Source organism: Solanum stenotomum, chromosome 8 (genome assembly GCF_019186545.1).
Source record: "Solanum stenotomum isolate F172 chromosome 8, ASM1918654v1, whole genome shotgun sequence".
Taxonomy (NCBI): domain Eukaryota; kingdom Viridiplantae; phylum Streptophyta; class Magnoliopsida; order Solanales; family Solanaceae; genus Solanum; species Solanum stenotomum.
In genome coordinates this window covers 15,841,436-15,863,442 of record NC_064289.1, presented here as the reverse complement: position 1 = coordinate 15,863,442, position 22,007 = coordinate 15,841,436, and the positions used below count along the sequence as shown (strand labels likewise).

The window sequence follows — 22,007 nt, the reverse complement described above, 5'->3', positions numbered from 1 at the left end:
TGGTTTTGTATTTGCAACTACAAACCCATTAAATTAAACCACAACCACTAGGTGAAATCACCATTAAAATGCATCTAACCTATCAACAAACAAGGCCCAATAATAATATCAACACATATTTGCTAAATCACACCCCAAAAATGGGGGTTTTTAGCCACACATCAATAAATAAGAAATTATACCTAAAATGATAGAGAAATCAAATGGGTATAAGAAATTAAACCTTATATAAGCATAGGAAGAAGAATGGAGAAGACCCACTTCCAATTTGGGGAAGATGAACTCATTCTCTCTTCAAGTCTCCTAGAAACCTTCTTCAAACTTGAGAGAAAATATGAAAGCTAAAGTAAAAATTATAATATTGTTTTTACTCGAATGTTCCCCACAAAATTAGTAAAGAGTTTAGTATTTATAGACTTCAGAAAATAGTACTGGTGGATTGCTCGGCGAGGTTAGTCGCGAATGCCGAATGACTCGGTGATTCACCCTTTTTCTAGTTCATCGCCGTTTGTGTTTTTGCATTCAGCATATGTGCGTTTTGGATCATTGGGCGGCATACTTATGCTTCGCGAAACTGATTGGCGAAGCGCTGACTGCTCCTTTCATCACCTTTTTGATCGTTTTACTTTAGGTCTTCGCGTACTGGAACAAAGGGCGGAGTGCGTCCCTTTGGCGAATCGCCAAGCATGCTTGACGATGCTCAGGCTTCAGCTTCATCGTTCTTTTCAACCTTTTTGTTCTTTTTTGTGCCTAAGTGTCCATGCTTCCACTAAAACTTCAAATACCTTAAAACTTAAGTGTTTTCATCAGATATTTAGACTAAATAAGCATTTGAGGACACTATTTCTATTAAAATAGTTTGTTTGTCCTCAAGTAAAGCAGTTTTAAAAACACAATTAAAAATAGACAACCCAAGTGTATACGAAAAACAACATTCAAAAACAATATAAAAGGTGTGGGCCTCACCCCACCACAATAAAAGTATTTGTCCTCAAATGCAAATAATGACAGTATTCAGAATTGAAGAAAGTTAAGACAAAAAGAGAGGTAAAGAGAGGATCCTGTCTATGCATTCGCTTCATCTACATGTGCATTGGTGTTTGGTGCATCAACTTGATACAAAACAATAGCTCTTGAAGTGTTTCCATTCTGGTTCTCATTGTTTTCTTTTGCCTCAGCTTCTCCATCGATGTTAGCCTCGACCATTCTATCCACGTCATGAGCTGCCAAAAAAGAGTTTACGGCTGTGTAGTCCGCATCTCCACGAAGGAATGGTGGGATCAATGGGAATCCTCTTACTGACATTTGTTTTCTTACTCTCTCTTCTTTCTTTGGCCAGTTCTGCTATCCTTTCATCTCTTTTGAAATCCCTTGCTCTTACATGTCGGGGTGGCATGTCTCTCCCTGCATCTTTTGATCTTTCCATTTCTGCAAATGCTTCGGGAAAAGTTAGAAAGTATGTTAAACGGGAGCAGGAGAGTCGTGCGCGTAGAATTGTCTCACCAAATAATTGGTGGAGTGTTCATCCCATTAGGTGATGCGCTGAAAAATAATGCATAGATAATACAAGGGTGCAGACAAGGAAACTTTCGGCGAGTCGCCGAGTGCACCTGGAGACATCAGACTTACCACCGAAAGTAACATATCAATCGATACTTTTAACATTCAGTTAAAGGCAAAATAGAGATAGTAGGTGAAACATTAAGGAGTTCAGCGAGCTATATTCAACTCGCCAAACAGCCAAATGTGCCTATTTTCAACCCATTTCTTTCTAATCCATCCCGCTACCCATAATAACACAATTCAACTCAAGGCACAATCGAGTGGGATTTTACTAATTACTCAAATATTATCGAATACCAATCAATAGTATGTGTAATCCCATCAACTCAGAGATTCAGCAACGATTAAATGGCATCACATTATGCAAGTGAGTACAATTTTTGTGAATCAAACGCGAGGTTCGAGTTACCAACCTTTTATGCCGATTAAAATGCTACTGAGATTCTAGGCAGCAATGTAATTCAACTCCACACGCATAACTAAAATATTCTAGAAGTGCAAGAAATATAAAGTTAAAGTGCAGGTGTAAATTTGATATGATAAAAAAGTTAGAGAAAATGAGTGAAGTAGAACTTTTAAACCTATGGCTTGCAAAAGTCATTTAGTTTCTGCCCATTCGGCGATATGTATCAAGTTTGCCCATTCACTTGGCGAAACACCCAGTGTCTAATTCTTTGCCGAATGTAACATGATCTGCAGATCATGTGATAATCCCAACAATAGTCTTCATCGAGATCGCCGACATGGTCGGGGATGCGCCACTAATTTTCTACTAACCGCCGAGTTTTACAAGATCCAAGCTGATAGTGCCTTGAGTCAGACGGCGGAAAGAATTGTGTTCGCCGAACAAGTCGGCAACACGCCAATTGGATCATCTGCTCACCTACATACACTTTTTCAAACATTTTCCTAATTTCAAACTGTACAAACAACACACCATTATTCTACTACGAAATAGAGAATACTTAAAGGGTTTTGGGTTGCCTCTCAAACAGCGCCTTAGTTAACGTCGTGGAACGACGCAAGTCATTCCTTTATTCTTCATCGTCGGAGTCGCCCATGGTATAGTTAGGTGAATCTTTGACAAATGATGCAGATCGATTTGATATAAGATGGCTTATTTGGTCATCTTGAAGCTAAATTTTCATGGAGTTAGAGGATGTTGCTTGATGTAGCATGACGATGTTTTCCTCCATCTCCTTCAACATCTTATCCCGATCTTTCATTTGTTGTTGAATGAGTGAGAGCATATCATCCTCTTTTACTTTCTTCTCTTTTTATTTTCTTGTACACTCTCGAAGAGAGAAATGTTTGTTCTTTTCTGAAGCTTGTACTTCTAACTCCGTGACCCGTGTAGATAAAAGATCCACTTGAGCGAGCAGCGTATCCCACTCTCGATTTTTTTATTCTCCTTACTAGCTTCCACCGCGCCATTCAGGAATTCGGCCACAACTTCATAGGATTTGTTCAACATACTACTTGTGAAGAGTTGGTCAGCATTACTCCTATTTTCGGGTCCTACAGCCCGATAAAAGCTCTCTAACAATACTGTGTGAGTCATTCCATGAGTGGGATGTGGCTGCAGTACTGCCTGAAACTTTAGTCACATTTCTTTAAGTGTTTCATCTCCCATCTGCTTGAAGGTTAGGAGGTTATCCCTCAATGTCAACATTTTGAAGAGGGGATGATCTGTGTGGTACCCATGATGACCATTCATCTTTATTTTTCTGCACTGATACTAGAATAAGAAAAATAAAACTACAATTAAGGTTAGCAAACTACAACTAGAAATAACAAAAACTTTATTTAACTACATCTTCTCACTAACACCACTCCCCGACAGCGATGCTGTTTTGATGATTATCGTGACCAACGACACTAACCTACGGTTCGAGTGTCTACGATCATCGATAATATAGTAACCCAACCAAGGGTTAGGGTCGTGTCCCAAGGGAGTGGTAGTGAAAATAATAGTTAGGCTAGAATTTTGTTCTAGTTAGCTGTAGTTTGAGAAATTATCGAATAGAAACAAAGTAAATTCAAGTGGGTGACACAAACGTGTCAAATATTAAAGGGGGTTTTGTCACAATTAGGTAAAACAACAAAAATAAAGAGAAAATCAAGTATGGGGAAAAGTTCTTGGGGTATGACTGCAATATATATTGATATAAATAGTTGGGTACATGCTTTCAATAGGAAATTTGCAAGATAAAAGTGACTAGGCTAAGCTTTAGATGGAAATAAGTTCCCTTTCGGGCAACTTACTTCGTTTCAAATGGGTTCCTCTCGGACACCCATTTACCGCATGAAGGCCAGCCTACGCCTTACCCCACTTACTCTCTCGAGCTAAGTGTTAGGATATGGGACTAGGGCTCACCCTCTCGGGCTGAGCTTTATGTCGACCTACTCCTTAGGCCATCAGTCTAGCGGTCTTGGTTTCGTGACCTCTCTCTCGAGCAAGCCGAAAACGCATGGGAGGTTTTGTATTTGCAACTACAAACTCATTAAATTAAACCACAACCACTAGGTGAAATCACCATTAAAATGCATCTAACCTATCATCAAACAAGACCCAACAATAATATCAACACATATTTGCTAAATCACACCCCAAGAATGGGAGTTCTTAGCCACACATCAAGAAATAAGAAATTATACCTAAAATGATAGAGAAATCAAATGGGTATACGAAATTAAACCTTAATATAAGCAAATGAAAAAGAATGGAGAAGACCCACTTCCAATTTGGAGAAGATGAACTCCTTCTCTCTTTAAGTCTCCCAAAAACCCTCTCCAAACTTGAGAGAATATATGAAAGCTAAAGTAAAAATTATAATATTGTTTTTATTCTAATCTTTCCCACAAAACTAGTAAAGAATTTAGTATTTATAGACTTCAAAAAATTGTGCTGGCGGATTGCTCGGGGAGGTTAGTCGCGAACGCCGAATGACTCAGCGATTCACCCTTCTTCTAGTTCATTGCCGTTTGTGCTTTTGCCTTCAACATCTGTGCGTTCTGGATCATTGGGCAGTATACTTCTGCTTCGCGGAACTGATCGGTGAAGCGCCGACTGCTCCTTTCATCGCCTTTTTTATCCTTCTCCTTCAGGGCTTCGCGTACTGGAACAAAGGGCGGAGTGCATCCCTTCGGCGAATCGCCAAACATGCTTGGCAATGCTCAGGCTTCAACCTCTTCGTTCTTTTCAGCCTTTTTGTTCCTTTTTGCGCCTAAGTGTCCATGCTTCCACTAAAACTTCAAATACCTTAAACTTAAGTGTTTTCATCAGATATTTAGACTAAATAAGCATTTGCGGACACTATTTCTATTAAAATAAAGCCCTAAATGAGTCCAATTAATGTACTCATTAGTTATTTATGTGTGTTATAAAGAATATACGAATGTGTGGTTTTAAATTTTCATTTTCCGGGTCCAACTAAAGTTAAAAGATAATACAACAAATTAAGAAAAACTAAAATATCTTGTTGAGCTGTCAAAAATTAAAGCACATGATCTTATTCATTTCTCTTTCACTTAGAACGACCTTTCAAACGTATGATGTGTTTGATAAATAGAACGACCTTTCATACGTATGATGGGTTTTGACTTGTAAAAAGGAAAATGTCTTTTATGAAAGATATTTCATAAGAAATAGTTTTAGAAAAATAAGTAAATTTTTTATTTATTTTGTTGTATTTGTTGAGTAAGTAGAAAAATTATTTTAAAAATATTTACATGTAATATAGACAAATAATATGAAAAATGGAGTGGAAGTAATAGTGGATGCCGGTTAGGGGAAAGATGTAATGTAAAGGAGGATGGAGAGGAACCAATCATATGAAATACCACTTGTGAAACTTGTTTATTTTTGAAAGTTTTTAACTAATCAATATATAAAAATTGGAAAACAATTTTTGGAAGATATTTTCCTCAACACACCCTTAGCCACAATTTGGAAAGAATAGTATTCCCTTTGTGTCATTCTCATGTAGAGGTGTAACTGTGTTCTCCTTGATTGTTTTTTTTTTAAAAATTATTTTTTATCATTAGTTATGTTGGCTTGCAGTTTACTTCGTCTAGTTTTTAAATATGTGAAATTCTTATATATTTAGAATAATATAATTTATTTACTATAACATATAAAAATGATCCAATCGAGTAAGAAAATTTTTAAATTGAAATTTGAAAGTACTATATCTAAAACTCACTTTCTTTAATGTTTAATTTGTTCGGATTTGCCTTAGTGGATCAGCAAAATCATACACACAACTCACTTTATATAAAATTGAAGCAATTTCGATGCGTAGAGAAAATGATTAAAAAAGTCCTTAATATATGATTAAATGTAAAATTTAAAATAAAATAAAAAATGTATGACTTAATTTTGAATTTATTTAGTCCTTAATACATAAACATATTAGTAATGGTCCTTAATATATTTCAAAAATACACATATGTCATCATGGGTCATCAAATTTTGTGACCAAAATTTTCATATAGCATCATCACCATTAAATTTGGTGGTCAAGAACTCAAGATTATATATAATTCAATAGGTGTAATAGAGAAATCACTCCTAGTTTCAACTTTCATCATCACTCATTATTTTTCTTTAAAAAAAAGGACCTCATTATCAATTAGTATATATATTATATAGAAAAAATTCACATGATTTATGAAAAAGTATCCATCCCGCTATGATATTCATATATATCAAAGATATATTAAATAGATAAATAATGTATGTATATGTTAAAGATATACTAAATAGATAAATAAGCATATTGTATTATATGAAAGAAGCTTAAGAAATTCAACCCGTTATTATTTTCTTCAACTAGATCAAAAAAGAATTCAAAATAGGATATGATACAACTATATCTCATCATTGATATGATCTTAGATAGAAAAATATGAAGGTTGATGATTAGGGTATACTGTTAGTAAGTAGTCAAACATCTTATCCCTTCGCAGTGCTAGAGTAAGGTTCTAGTTTAAAGCACCTACCTTTTTATCCTTAATATTCTTTTATAATTTATATATTGTTTTCCTCCATTTTTTCTTCTTCTTGCTCTTTCTTTCTTTCGTTTTATCCCTTTCTCCCCCTCTTTTTGCTCTTTCTTTTCTTCCGTTTTTCTACTTCTCTTTGCTCTTTCTTTACTTTTTTTTTCTTCTAAATTATTTTTTCCTTTTCTATTTTTTCTTTATAAATTATTTGTGGTAATGAAAAGATATAGTCATTATTATTTATATTGAAGTTGACTTAAAATATAAATTAATTTTTATTTGATTTATTTTAGAAATAAAAATTATAATAATTAGTATTTTATAATGTTTAACAACTTTAAGGGTATTTCAGATATTTTGACAAGAAAAGGCTTATCAACACTTGTGTACCAAACACATGATATGAAATTGAATATTTATATTAGACAAATAAGAACCTTTATAAATGATATTAAATTGAATATTAAGATATATATTGTATTTTGAAAATAAATTAATTAATAAACATATGTGCTTAAATAAATTATAAAAACTTATTGATTTGTATTTTTCAATTCAGTATGTTTTAATTAAATTAATTATAAAAACTAAAAGTACAGAATCTCTATGCATGAAATGCATGTTTGAATAAAAGATTAATATTATAAATATAATGTCATAAAATTATTTTAAAAAAAAATTGACAAAAAGATAATCTATCAAGTCTAACTTAATAAAATATCTTGCAATGTAAAATATTGAGTCAATACTCCTAAAACAAATTAAATTGAAAATATAACATAAGTTCGAAATTCAAAACAATTTTTTTTTAACATAATACTCTTATGTCAAATTTCCACATAACATACATAATTATGATTTAAATGAAATGGAGAACGTAAGTTTTATTCAACAATGAATTCTAATTTAATTTAAAAATTAAAATATTTTTTAGATAATACGAAAAATTGCATGGAATCACATGAAGTAAATGTTGAGAATAAGAAGGAAATGAAATATAAATAATATTGAAAAATATTTTTAGAAAATATTAGAATAATAAAAATAAAAAGGAATTCAAAATAAAAAAACGAAAAAAAACATTAAAACGAAAAAAATTAAAACAGAAATAAAATTAAGGAAGAAATTAAAAAGTAATTATCTAGTAATTACATCATGTACTTCCCAACAATTAGTAATTTCTCCCTATAAATTAGACAATGTAATTACATAATCAACCAAATAGGACGAATAGTATATATCAAAATACTCTAACCATTAGACTGACTTTCTAAACTAGCCGTATAAGTATTTTTTTTAAATCACTTTTTTTAAAGTCAATTCAGCTGGGGTTTTTTTTTCTTCCCCAAAAATATCACCTTGGTTGTGGGTCACAGGGGACATGGACTGAACCTCTAACAACTGTCCAAAAAGTAAAGTCCGTTTCTCTTAAAAAAAGAAGAAGTTATGAATCTTTATCAATGTGTACTAGACTGTGAAACACCATGCAAAATGGCATGTGGAAATTTGTCTGAGGTCAATTTTGGTTGGCTCATCTTTAAAAAAGATCTTTTCTTTTATTTTCATTTTAAAGATAATAAAAATCTACCTACAATGACAAGAATATTAAGAGAAAATGACCAAAATGATTAGGGTTTGAATGATTTTAATCATTCATATATATCAGCTTATCAAAATAGTTCTTGATGTATATAAAAAATTTATCATTTTAGTTCTTAACCCTAAAATTAACCATAAAAATAAAAAGTACAGTTAAATTTAACGGTGGATCCTCTATATTAAAGAAGTAGCCAAGAAAATAAGTAGCCAAGAAAAGGTTGAAATTAATGAGTTAGAAGAGATATTCAGGAAAATGTTGGTGGAAACTTGTGACAATAGCACTCAAAAACTTGTGATGATAGACACAATCCAACGATTGGGAGTAGCATATCATTTCCATAATGAAATCGAAACATCCATTCAAAACATTTTTTATACGACAATATCCCAACTACAGAGTGAGAATATTGATGACAACCTTTACGTTGTTTCTCTTCGTTTCCGACTACTGAGGCAACAAGGACATTACATCTCTTCTGGTAATTACTATACATAATTACTTAAATTTTAATAGACTTGCGCTTATTATTGTTGGGTGTACGTCCTACAACTTTTAATAAAGTTCAATTTCTTACGTATTAACGATGAACATGATATATATATATATATATATATATATATATATATATAAAATTAACCAACCTGCAACTGATGTCTTCAAGCAATTCATGGACCAAGATGGAAAATTCAAGGAAACGCTTACTAATAATGTCCAAGGTTTATTAAGTTTGTATGAAGTGTCACATCTGAGAGTGCACGATGAGGAGATTCTTGAAGAACCTCTTACCTTTACCACCAGTCATCTCGAGTCTATAGTCTCCAACTTGAGCAATAACTCTCTTAAGGTTGAAGTAACTGAAGCCATTGATTCTGCTGAACTGGAGATCGGGAACCAATCTAAGCGTGATTTGGATGCTAAGAACCTGAACCTATATCACGAGAAGATGTAGCGGAGAGTATGCGTCAGTACTTGAAAGGTACTGAGCATGTAGGATAGAATAAAGCTGAAATAACATATAACTGAATAAAGCAAATAAGCAATGATATAATCTGAACATGATATAGATATTGAATACTGAGCTAACTGAATGCAATGACCAATTTATAACATGCTGAGACTGAATACTTAATATATTGATACATGGTCAATGTAATAGAATCTGACTGAACTGTGGGAGCTACTTGTCACGACCCGATTTATCAAGTCATGATGGCACCTACTATAACCCACCAGTAGGTAAGCCAACCCGTAACCCGGAACAACAAGTAATGGGTCTGAGGGTAGAAATCAAACAAGAGTAGGCAAATAACAATATAAACAGGCGGACGCAAACCAAAAACTTATATACAAATAAAGATACCTCCCAGAACCTGGAAGTCACTAGTACAGAGCTACTGCAAAATGAGTACAAGTCCCAAAACTGGACAACAGAGACTGGACTGTCTCGAAGGGAAGAAGACAAGTCTATATATACAGATGGAGACCGAAATAGTACAGAACGCCGTGTGCTCACCCCCGTCTCCAGATAAGTCTNAAGAAGTTGGTAAGAGCCTATTTTAAGGAAGCTCAATGGTTGTATGCTCGTTATATTCCAAAATGTGAGGAGCATATGAAGAATGCACTTGTAAGTTGTGGGTATATGATGGCAGCAACAACTTCTTTGATCGGTATAGACGAATTTATAAGCACAGAGACTTTTGAATGGATGATAAATGAGCCTTTAATAGTTCGTGCAGCATTGATAATTAATAGAGGAATGGACGATATTAGTGGACATGAAGTAAGTACAACAATACCTTAATTAATCAAGTAATTCCTATTCGTTCTATTAATTGTAACCACTTATTGTGATGTAGGATTAACAACAAAGAGGACATGTAGCTTCAAGTATTGAATGCTACATGAAAAAATATGGAGCATCGAAGAAAGAGGCATATACTAAGTATCATAAAGAAGTTGTCAATGGATGGAAGGACATAAACAAAGAACTCCTCTTTCGTCCAACTGAAGTACCAATATTTGTTGTTGAACGAGTTTTAAATTTTGCACGTGTGACAAACACTCTATATAAAGAAGAAGATGGATATACAAACTCCAAAGGCAAACTTAAAAACATAATTAACTTGTTACTGGTTGAACCTGTAAAAATATGAGGATAATTATGCCAGAACAACAATAATCATTTTCTCTAATGTTTCTTCAATAAAATATGACAACGAATAATGGTAAAACCGTCAAGTTCTTCTAGTTTTTGTATCTCCTTAGCATGTGAGGACTCAAGTTGATATGCTAGTCACTTTCATCACCCTAGATCTAAAGGAAAATATTAATATTAGATTATTTTACACATATACAGATACACACGCGTGTGTGTATATATATATATATGCCCACCCCTAACTAGGGATGGGGATAGGCAAGCTATTCTCCACTTGTAGGTGTATTTATCAGATATTTTTCAAAATAATTAACTTCAGATAAACCAACTTCAATTAACTGCTTGACATAATTTCTTAACGCTACTTCAGCTCCTCGCTTTCAGAATTAATAAAATAATTTGCTTAGTTAAGACAACTTAACATGATTCAGTTTCATTAAGATGACTGAATCTGAATATATATTTAAATATTAAAATTTAAATAATTAAAGACGATTTGTTATCTTTATTTAAAGGGAAAAAGGATAAATATATCCCCTAAATTTCATAAATGATATGTGTATACCCTTCGTTATACTTTTAGGGCATCAGTATCTTTACCGTCCAAATTTTGGAACATATATATCCTTTATACTAACGGTGATACACGTGTCTCAATCTTAATGGCCAACCCAATATTTATTAAACTTCAACCCAAAATTGAAAAATCCACCAAAATTAATCTAAAAACCCGGCCAAATACATAATACCCACAACCCAAAAATATTAACCCAAATCTCCCAAATTAATTCACTTAATTTCAAATTAAACAACTTAAACACTTGTTTAACAACATCTTTCCCCCCGATGTTCATCCCCAAATCAATCTCAACACTAAATCCTCCAATTTCTCATCAACTTCATGAGAGGAAGACCCATCCAACCATCTTCATCCCCAGAATCATCCTCAACACTACATCCTTCATTTTCTCCTCAACTTCCTCACATGTTTCTTGACCCATTTAATTTTTTCTTTAACTAAATCAATCATTTACACATTATCATCATTATACATGATCAAATCTCACCGGAAGCCCTGTTCAAAGACTTCACACAACCGTTGTATTAGATTTTATCCGACAACCATTAAGCTTTAACTCTTTTGTCTACTACATCTTGTGCATATGACGGTTTAAGGCCAACAACGACTGAAATGGATATTATAGTCTTTCTATTTTCGTGTAGAGAAGAAGATTATCGTTGGATTGACACAAGGACTGATACTAGGATTAGGATTTGGTTTAGTATTAGGATTAGATTTGTCTGAAATTTGTTTGGGGAGAAGAGGTAAATGAGAAAGAGAAGGGTTTTTGGGGTTGGAGTACCATCTAAAATTAAGAGAATTGATTTGGGGTTTTTTGGGTGGGTTTTAAAATTAATTTGGGTGGGTCTTTTAATTTTGGGTAGGAAATTTAACAAATGTTAGATCGACGGTTAATATTGAGACACATGTATCACCGTTAGTTTAAAGGGTATATATGCTCCAAAATTTGGACGGTAAGGATACTGATGTCCTAAAAATATAACTAGGGATATACACATCCCATTTACGAAAGTTCGAGGATATATTCGTCCTTTTACACTTGAAACTTTTGTGTCACCCACTTGAATTTACTTTGTTTCTATTCGATAATTTCTCAAACTACAGCTAACTAGAACAAAATTCTAGCCTAACTACATTTTTCACTCTTAATTCCACCTCATGTTGACCCCTGACCGTGACCCTATTATTTGTACTTATATATGAGTGTGAGGATTGATAGAACACTCTGAATTTATAAAGGCAAGAGCAGTACTAGAGGAAATTGAGAAAGTGTTAGCTGATTGATTTAAAGCATGGCAAACATGAGTCAATTACCAATTAGTATTGGCTCAGACAAAGAGGGGAATTTTACATATGCAATGCAACTATTGTCATCATCAGTACTTCCCTTTGTGTTGCATTCAACAATTGAATTGGATGTATTTGAGATCTTAGCCAAAGCTAATGATACTCAACTTTCTTCTTCTCAAATTGTTTCTAAAATGGCTTGCAACAACCCTATTGATGCAGCCAATATGTTATACAGAATGCTTTATCTCTTGGCTACTTATTCTTTGCTCACTTGCTCCATTAATAATAATAATGTTAGACTCTATGGTCTTTCACCAGTGGGAAAGATGTTTGTTAGTGATAATGAAGATGGTGCATCTTTGAGGCCTCTCTTGGATTTGATTCAACAGAAAGTAGTCATTAACACCTGGTAATTGTTTTCTCTTATACTATACTTCCATCGTTTCAACTTATTTGTCTGATTTTAATTTGTCATCAAGTTTAAGAGAATAACAGTGTTTGATATTGTTGTTGAAAGGTAAAAAAACACTTATGAGAAAAAAGAAGAAGCAAATAAAGCATTTGGTAAATCAGTAAAACTACTTTTAAATAGAAGCAAGAACAGTTTTCTGTTGTTGACAAGAATCTAAAAATTTCTGCAAGCAAAATCTACTCGTCATGTTTTCATAGACTAATTATATCATTTCTACTTGTCGTAACCAAAGTGGCTAAATTTTGCCTTGATGGACTTATAGTGACAATAAGTAAATGATAAAATTCAAATTATTCACAAAGTGCAAAAAAGCAAATTAGATCATATCTAACTCCTTTCTATCTATTTTTGAAATCGTAGGTTTGGATTAAAAGATTCAATTCTTGAAGGAGGAGTTCTATTTGAAAGGATGCATGGTGTTAATACATTTGAATATCTTAAGACGGATCACATGTATAATGATGTTTTTAACAAGGCAATGTTTAATCATACAACTCTAATGATGAAAAATATACTAGACAAATACAAGGGCTTTGAGAACATCAAGACTTTGGTTGATGTGGGAGGTGGTCTTGGATCCAACCTAAAGATGATTACAACTAAATACCCAACTATTAAGGGGACTAATTTTGATGTGCCTCATGTTGTCCAACATGCCCCTACCTATAACGGTATCTTTTCATTCTTATTTTTTTTTTAAAAGGGCCGATATACTCTTAACGTTGTCATTTAGAGTTGATATACCTCTTGTTATGAAATTGGCTCATATATACCTTTATCGTTATACATATGACTCATATATACTCTACCGTTACAAAAGAAGCTCATATATACCCTTCATCTTGTGAAAGTTTACTTAAATTTTTTTAAAAAATAATCATGTAGGGGTATATATGATCCTTCTAGCAAAGTTGAAACAAAAAAGTTTTAAAAAAAAGTACGTGTAAGGTGGATCAAATATATCCATATGGATTATATTTTTAACTTCCACAAAAGGAAAAAGGGTATATGTGAGTTATTTGTATAACAATAAGAGTATATATGAATCACTTTCATAACAAGGAGTATATCAGCTTTAAATAACAAAGTTGAGTGCTATATGAGGCCATTTTCCCATTTTTCTTTTAATTTATAGATACTTATTTTTGTATTAATTTGTTTGTCTAGTTTTAATTTGGTACGGATATGTTTAGAAGTGTTCCAAATTTTATACTTCATTTTAAAAAAATTAATTATTACAGGGGTGGAACACGTCGGGGGAGATATGTTTGAAAGTGTTCCAGAAGGAGATGTTATTTTTATGAAGGTATGCACATACCTCAAATTAATTAAAAATTCATATTAAAAAGGTTTAGTAGAAAAAATAATTATTTATAACGATTTGTTGTTTCTTCAAAATATTGATATTTTGTGTTTATTAATATTGATGGAAGTGGATTCTTCATGACTGGAGTGATAGTCAGTGGGTGAAGTTACTGAAGAACTACTATAAAGCTACACCAGCAGAAAATGGGAAAGTAATAGTTGTTGAGAGTATTTTACCAGTAAAACCTAATCATAGCTCTGTGATTAGCGTTTCACAATTTGATATGATCATGTTGGCTAATTCTCCTGGAGGCAAAGAGCGTTCTGAACATGAGTTTCGAGCACTCGCAATCGAAGCTGGATTCAAAGAAATTAACTTAATTTGTTGTGTTTGTAATTTTTGGGTCATGGAATTCTACAAGTAGCTTTACCTCTACTACTTGACTCTAAATGTCATCCATTCATATTATTGTACTGATTTTCTGTTACTTACTTTGTTTCTCTAAAGTAATAATTTAATTATCAAATGCTCTTTTACACTTCTAAAATTTGAGCTTCAAAAGTTTTTCAACGGTAGATTTCAATAAACATTAACTCAAATCTTCCTCTAAATAACTCAAGTTATATGTAAGTTGCTTGTTTCAATTTTTTTGATATATTATTCACTCAAAACAATTCGCTTTTGCGATCAGTCAAATTTTAAATTTGAGCTTTCAATTTCTTCTTTGGTAGAATTTGGACTTCCATTTGATTTGTTCATATTATTACTACTAGATAAAATGATTGGTATTTTATTAATTTCTCTTGGTTTTGTTGGGAGAATAACATCTCGAGAAAGAAAATTATGCATGGCAAATTCTCATTTAAAACAGAGGAAGATGATGAAGAAAAAACAGAGGAAAATAAAGTTACATGGCTATATTCAGTAATAAAGCAATAATTGAGCTATTTTAAGTAATAAAAATGACCGAATAATCACTTTGATTAATTATCTCCAGATCATATTGGTGTATATTATGTATACGTACAGCTTCGTATGTTAGGAGATCGACATAGAACATGATCAAACCATTTTTATCAATATTATCTCAATGTAGTGTACTTCCATCTTTTAGCAAGCTTGATCACTTTAAATTTTGTCCAATCTTGTATAATCACGTATTCATATTCGGATCTACATATATATAAACATTCTTTTTGAGGATGTATTGAACTTTAAATGACGACTCAAAAGCAGATATTTGTAGGCTTCCCTTTCTCCGTGAATCACAAGCACCAATTAACTGAGTTCAAATTAGACATTATTAGTACTCCCGCCTTTTTTTAATTAGAAAAAGTGATCCCGCCATATTTCAAGAATGGACATTAACAAGCTTGATCACTTTAAAATTTTCCTAATCCCTGGTGCATTAGGATTAGGAAACTAATGCACATAAAATTAGTAATAACACTCCGATTAAACTTGGGATTAATCCTCTCTCTATAAATTTATCAACCAATAATCTTTTAATCATTCAATAATTTTAATTTCTTTTTACAATGTCGTACAATTACATGTTCAAATTCATAATTGTGGGAGAAACTGGAGTTGGAAAAACTTGCCTGCTTTACCAATTGACATCCGCGTGGTTCAAACCGGTTTACGAGGTCACAATCGGAGCTGAATTCGGATCCAGAACGATCACCGTCGACCGGAAGCCAATTAAGCTGCAAATATGGGACACGGCGGGACAGGAAAAGTTCCGATCACTCACGAGATGTTTTTACAGAGGCGCTGTTGGGGCTTTGCTAGTTTACGATGTGACTAAGAGGCATACTTTCCAGCAGCTCTCGAATTGGCTCGAGGATTTACAAAAACACGGCGATGAGAAATTGACAGTAATGGTGGTGGGGAACAAGTGCGATCTCGACGAAGAAACTAGGGTTGTTAGTAAAGAGGAAGGCGAGGAATTTGCGAAGAGGAATGAGTGTTTGTTCATGGAAGTTTCTGCTAGAACGGCAAAGAATGTGGAGGTGGCGTTCGGTATCGCGGCGGAGGAAATATGTGGGAAGATCGGAAAGGGGGATTTTGGGACGCTGGAGGGATGTAAGGGAATTACAATTGGGAATTCGAGAGGAAAAAGTAAAAGATTTTACTCATGTTGTGGTTGACGCCCGTTGTCAACTTATTTATATACTAAGAAAACTGCCCGCGCAAACTATCGCAATTAGATCACTATCTTATTGAATTTGTAGTTTAGTTGTTAACTTAATCTGGTTTTAAGTTTGCCTCACTTCGTTCTCGTTTTTGAATGTCTTCGATTTTACAATTCTAAATAATATATTAAATTCTTTAATTTTACTTGCAATGTTGTAACAGGATAAAGAACATATAGATGAAGTATCGTTTGAGACATCTTTAACTTCCCAATGTCTGTCAAACTATGTCCACGTTCTTAATGTATTTGATTTAACTATGCAATTTATTTTTCTTACTTACATTAGGAAAGTCATTTTCTTCATTTTTAAGGAACTTGTTTTCCTAGAGAAAATATTTTTCAAACATTTATGACAAATCAACCGAACATAAAAAAAATTACCAAACACACCCTTAGTCGTGAATGATTTAAAATGAGGTAATAATTGTATCCTTAATTTTTTCGATTATAGATTGTTAAACTATAAACATAAATAATTTTATTAGAAATATGGTACGATTTTAGAATAGACATCATATAATATTACTTTAACTAAAAAAAATATATACTTGAATTCATAAATAGATAAGGGTGCAATTTTTTTCCGAATTCTGCTAATACAAGATATTATATGCACTATGAAGAGATTAAAAGGGGAAAACAGAAACTTAGGATCAATGTTGATCAAGTCATTCTTCCTCTTTCAAGTATGATATATATCATTTTATATATTAGTGTGCGTTGGGGTGGGTGGGATTTCCTTTTCACGTAAGTCAATTAATTGAATTATATTCTATAATTTAAATTAAATAATCTAATAATAAATCATCTGTGGGAAGATCTATCTTTTCGATGGTGTAAGTATGTAATAATATTATCTTAAATGATTTCATGACAAACACTTCAAATTATTTGTGTTAGTGGATTTGTTAATTATTCCACTACTGCCATAATTAGGTAATTAAATATCATTTTTTTTATTGTATTAGATGTTAAAAGTGACAAAGTTATATCTGGCATTATTTCTCATGCCCAAATTTCTTTTTAATAATTAGTATTACATCATAGACATTGGAATATGTGTCGGCACGGGGGTAATAATTTATAAAGCAATGCATATTGCTTGATGAAATGGCTAGTAATACCCAACTTTAAAAAATGTCATTTTAAAGGATATGACGATCTAAATTTAAAAAGATGTCATTTTGAAGGGTATGACTATCCAAATTTAAAAAGGTGTCATTTTGAAAGGTATGACGACTCAACAAAATACAATTGTAACTATGAAACGGTTCACAAAGTTATTTTGGACAAGTATCAACAGTGAAACGGTCCACAAAGTTGATTTGGACAAGTATCAACAGTGAAACGGTCCACAAAGTTGGTTTGGACAAGTATCAACAGTGAAACGGTCCACAAAGTTGGTTTGGACAAGTATCAACAATGAAACGATTCACAAAGTTGGTTTGGACAAGTATCAACACTGAAACGGCCCACAAAGTTGGTTTGGACAAGTATCAACAGTGAAACGGTCCATAAAGTTGGTTTGGACAAGTATCAACAATGAAACGGTCCACAAAATTAGTTTGGACAAGTATCAACAATGAAACGGTGCACAAAGTTGAGTTGGACAAGTACTGAAAATTGGGTATCAACCCATTTATTTTGAAACTTGTTTTAACTTGGTTAACGCCAACAACTAGTATTGTACAAAAAAAAAAATTCACTATTCTTTCTCTTTCATCTGAGATTGACTTCAAGGTAATTCCTATGGATTCAAGTGGTACCTTAAATGTACTCAAGTAACAAGAAGATTTGTTCATATTGCTTCAAAAAAAGGTTTTGAACTAGACCTAACCTCATGTTTCTAGTGCCCTCACCATAAAGAAAGTCTCAATTTGCACACCTTTAAAGTATTTTGATTTTGGGACAATTGACAAAATCAACTTACACTCAGAAAAATGTTCAATGCATGCAATTGTGATACCATAGGCTTGACCTTCAGGTAAATCTCTACATTTTGAAGATTTCCTTGAAGACAATATTTTTAATGAGTGTTGGGTTTTCTATGTCCGGGTCCACATTGAGGATGGTTAATCTTTTTCTTGTTGTTACTCGTGATATTGTGGCATATTATGCCCACTGTGAACACCTGTTTTGAAAGATATAGTTCGCCTCGGCGTAGTGTTTATCCTTGGCTCTTGTAGATTGTCATGGCATAAGAGGGTGCCAATGGTAGTTGGTGTTTGTTAAGCTTGAATGGCCACTTTGACTCGTTTAGAGGCATAGTGCCCATTTAGATAATAAACTTGAAATGATACTTTTGCAATTTGTTTTCTCTACTTACATCAGGAAAATCCTTTTCCTCATTTTTAAGAAATTTGTTTCCCTAGAGAAAATATTTTTCAAACATTTATGACAAATCAACCAAACATAAGAAAATTACCAAACACACCCTTAGAATGATTTAAAATGAGGTAATAATTGTATCCTTAATTTTCTCGATTATAGATTGCTAAACATAAATAATTTTATTTAAAATATGATACGATTTTAGAATCGTGAAAATTAATTATTTTCACAAGACATCATATAATATTACTTTAATTTAAAACAATATACTTGAATTCATGAATAGATAAGGGTGCAACTTTTTCTCCAAACTCTGCTAATACAAGATATTATATGCACTATGAAGAGATTAAAAGAGGAAAACAAAAACTTAGGATCAATGTTGGTCAAGTCATTCTTCCTCTTTCAAGTATGATATATATCATTGTATATATTAGTGTGCGTTGGGGTGGGTGGGATTTCCTTTTCACGTAAGTCAATTAATTGAATTATATTCTATAATTTANAAATTTGGAGGAAATTTAAAAGTTCTATATATTAGAAAATATTGAATTATATACCATAAGTCAAACGGCAGATGGAGCAAGAATTTTTTACTGCATTTACCAGAGAGATGATAACATATCCTATATAGTAGTAAAGTCTTATTCAATTATTATTAAAACTAAGAAAAGAAATCCTCGAATTAAAATATTCTATTAATATTTCATGTAAGAGGAGTTTTATGTTTCAAATGTCTTACCATGATTTTTGAGGACTTCTATGTGAATATGTTGATATCTTTGTGGCCTAATGTTGAAAATAAGATATAAACATACTTTTATCATGATCTTTTAAAGATTCCTAACAACCCATATTGAAAGACTAAATATTCTGATTTTTTTTATGTAATTTGAAATGAGGAGGTTAGCCCTAATTGATAAATGGAAATATATATTCTGAAAATTGATATATGAAGTTAATATTATTTTACAATAAATGACTTAATATAAAATAAAAAAAGATATGGAACGTGATGTATCACTCAGATACATAACTTTATGTGATACATTTGTCATATACATCACTATATGCGATGTATCAGGACGTAATACATCACTTTTACGCGATGTATCAATCGGATACATTACTATACACTGATGTATCGGGATATTGGGTAATGTATCTGAAATTGAGACATGATGTATTGAAATGTTGAGTGATCTATATGAAACTGGGAACGCCGATGTATCGGGACATTTTGGAATGTATCCGAATTCCATAAAACATTTAAGAAATTTTTATAATTTTTTTTAAAAAAATATAAAAATATGATATAACTAACTTTTAACACTATAAAATTTGTTTAAAATTCCTTTATTTTAATTTGATATCGAATAATCGGCTGAAAAATGATGAAGATCACCGTTTTCATTGTGTAGGGACAAATTTTGTGCCGCTATTCTGACGACTTTGCTACAGTATCCATCGAAAAACTCAATATTTTAATTTTTTTTATTTTATTCAAAGATATTGATGGATATCTCCTAGTAGATGATGGAACTTTTTGAAAATCAAAATCTAATTAAATATACGGAAAATGGTCAAATATACCTCTGTACTATTGCAAATAGTTTACATATACCCCTGGTTATACTTTCGGTCTAAATATACCCTTATCGTTATACTTTGGGCCAAATATACCCCTCATCCGTTAAATATTTGAATCTCAATCTTAAAATAGACAAGTGGGGGGTTGGAATTAATTTGAAGTGCCCATATCCTTTTGTCCAAACCAACACCCAAAATAACTCACTTAAACACTTTTTTGCCCAAACCCATTTATAAGCAAACAAAAGCACAACAAACTGTTTGTCAAAAACATTACTAATGGATTAGCTTCACGCAGTACATGAATTTGGTTTTTATAATTACTGTTTTAATTTGTTTTGTCAATCAAAAATACAAAACGTTGAAAAAAATTTCAAACTTTTTAAAAATAGTTCACTATATGTTATTCCTATTGAGTTCAATGTCTCGGTTTAATTCTGAAATTTTTGAAAGTTCAATTGATATGGTGCTTGAAATTTCATTGGTTTCGATTCACCCGCTAAAATTATAAGGCACATTCGGTGGAGAATTTGGAAACGAAATTGTTGGGTCTTCAAATCGATATTCATATTTATGGCCGAATTACTTCTAAAATTTGTGAATGAAAGTTGCTGTAAATCAATGGAATATTGAAAAAAATTTGGGTTAGTATTTTTTTTAGCTGAGATTTTCTCTTGGCGGATATTATTGAGCTAAATTCAGTTTTGGCATTTTGGGTTCTTTAAATTTGACGATGAGTTTAAAAAAAATTCTAAGTTATTCAATAATTTTTCACCGTTGACTCATCAAAATTTCAAGTTGTTGAGATTTTGAAGTGACTGTGTGTGTTCGGATGTTGAGAATCATCAACTTAGATGAATACGGTTATTATTGAAGCGGTCAAAATTGAATCGAAGATTGTTATTTTCTTGGCATTACTCCATTGTTGTATGTTGATATTAGAAGCTTTATTTGGGTTGGGTTATGATAATAATAGGAAACAAGTATTTCTTGTATGTTGAAATCTATAGTAAGTTCACACAAGAATAACCAATAAAACAAACTTGAAATGATACTTATGCAATTTATTTTTCTTACTTACATTAGGAAAGTCATTTTCTTCATTTTTAAGGAACTTGTTTTCCTAGAGAAAATATTTTTCAAACATTTATGACAAATCAACCGAACATAAAAAAAATTACCAAACACACCCTTAGTCATGAATGATTTAAAATGAGGTAATAATTGTATCCTTAATTTTCGCGATTATAGATTGTTAAACTATAAACATAAATAATTCTATTAGAAATATGATACGATTTTAGAATAGACATCATATAATATTACTTTAATTAAAAAATATATATACTTGAATTCATAAATAGATAAGGGTGCAATTTTTTACCGAATTCTGCTAATACAAGATATTATATGCACTATGAAGAGATTAAAAGGGGAAAACAGAAACTTAGGATCAATGTTGGTCAAGTCATTCTTCCTCTTTCAAGTATGATATATATCAATTTATATATTAGTGTGCGTTGGGGTGGGTGGGATTTCCTTTCACGTAAGTCAATTAATTGAATTATATTCTATAATTTAAATTAAATATTTTAATAATAAATTATCTGTGGGAAGATCTATCTTTTCGATTGTGTAAGTATCTAATAATATTATCTTAAATGATTTCATGACAAACACTTCAAATTATTTGTGTTAGCGGATTTGTTAATTATTCCACTACTGACATAATTAGGTAATTAAATATCATTTTTTTTTTATTGTATTAGATGTTAAAAGTGACAAAGTTATATCTGGCATTATTTCTCATGCACAAATTTCTTTTTAATAATTAGTATTATATCATAGACATTGAAATATGTGTCGGCACGGGGGTAATAATTTATAAAGCAATGCATATTGCTTGATGAAAT

General features: G+C 32.0%; 4 protein-coding genes across 4 annotated transcripts in view; all 4 read left to right on the top strand.

The window, feature by feature from the left end:
• LOC125872242 (caffeic acid 3-O-methyltransferase-like) overlaps positions 1-631 on the top strand; it is a 4,317-nt gene extending 3,686 nt beyond the window's left edge. Inside the window, exon 3 of the mRNA XM_049552959.1 lies at positions 527-631. Within this exon, the coding sequence (XP_049408916.1) occupies positions 527-631 (105 nt within the window). The remainder of the gene's footprint in view (positions 1-526) is intronic.
• Positions 1-22,007, top strand: part of LOC125874421 (caffeic acid 3-O-methyltransferase 1-like) — a 124,839-nt gene that overhangs the window by 58,560 nt on the left and 44,272 nt on the right. The window lies entirely within an intron of this gene.
• Positions 12,170-14,477, top strand: LOC125874423 (caffeic acid 3-O-methyltransferase-like). The gene is made up of 4 exons (XM_049555310.1): positions 12,170-12,607; positions 13,031-13,341; positions 13,912-13,976; positions 14,104-14,477. Exons 1-4 carry the CDS (start codon positions 12,201-12,203, stop codon positions 14,398-14,400), a joined length of 1,080 nt encoding a protein of 359 aa, XP_049411267.1. The 5' UTR covers positions 12,170-12,200; the 3' UTR covers positions 14,401-14,477.
• Positions 15,515-16,126, top strand: LOC125872241 (ras-related protein Rab-2-A-like). Its single transcript, XM_049552958.1, has one exon. The coding sequence runs from the start codon at positions 15,515-15,517 to the stop codon at positions 16,124-16,126; it is 612 nt and encodes a 203-aa protein (XP_049408915.1).

Coding starts and splice junctions, on each gene's coding strand:
- LOC125874423 (XM_049555310.1), top strand. CDS start 12,201: ATGGCAAACATGAGTCAATTACCAATTAGTATTGGCTCAGACAAAGAG. Junction 12,608..13,030: donor AAAGTAGTCATTAACACCTG/GTAATTGTTTTC, acceptor TTGAAATCGTAG/GTTTGGATTAAAAGATTCAA. Junction 13,342..13,911: donor ACATGCCCCTACCTATAACG/GTATCTTTTCAT, acceptor TAATTATTACAG/GGGTGGAACACGTCGGGGGA.
- LOC125872241 (XM_049552958.1), top strand. CDS start 15,515: ATGTCGTACAATTACATGTTCAAATTCATAATTGTGGGAGAAACTGGA.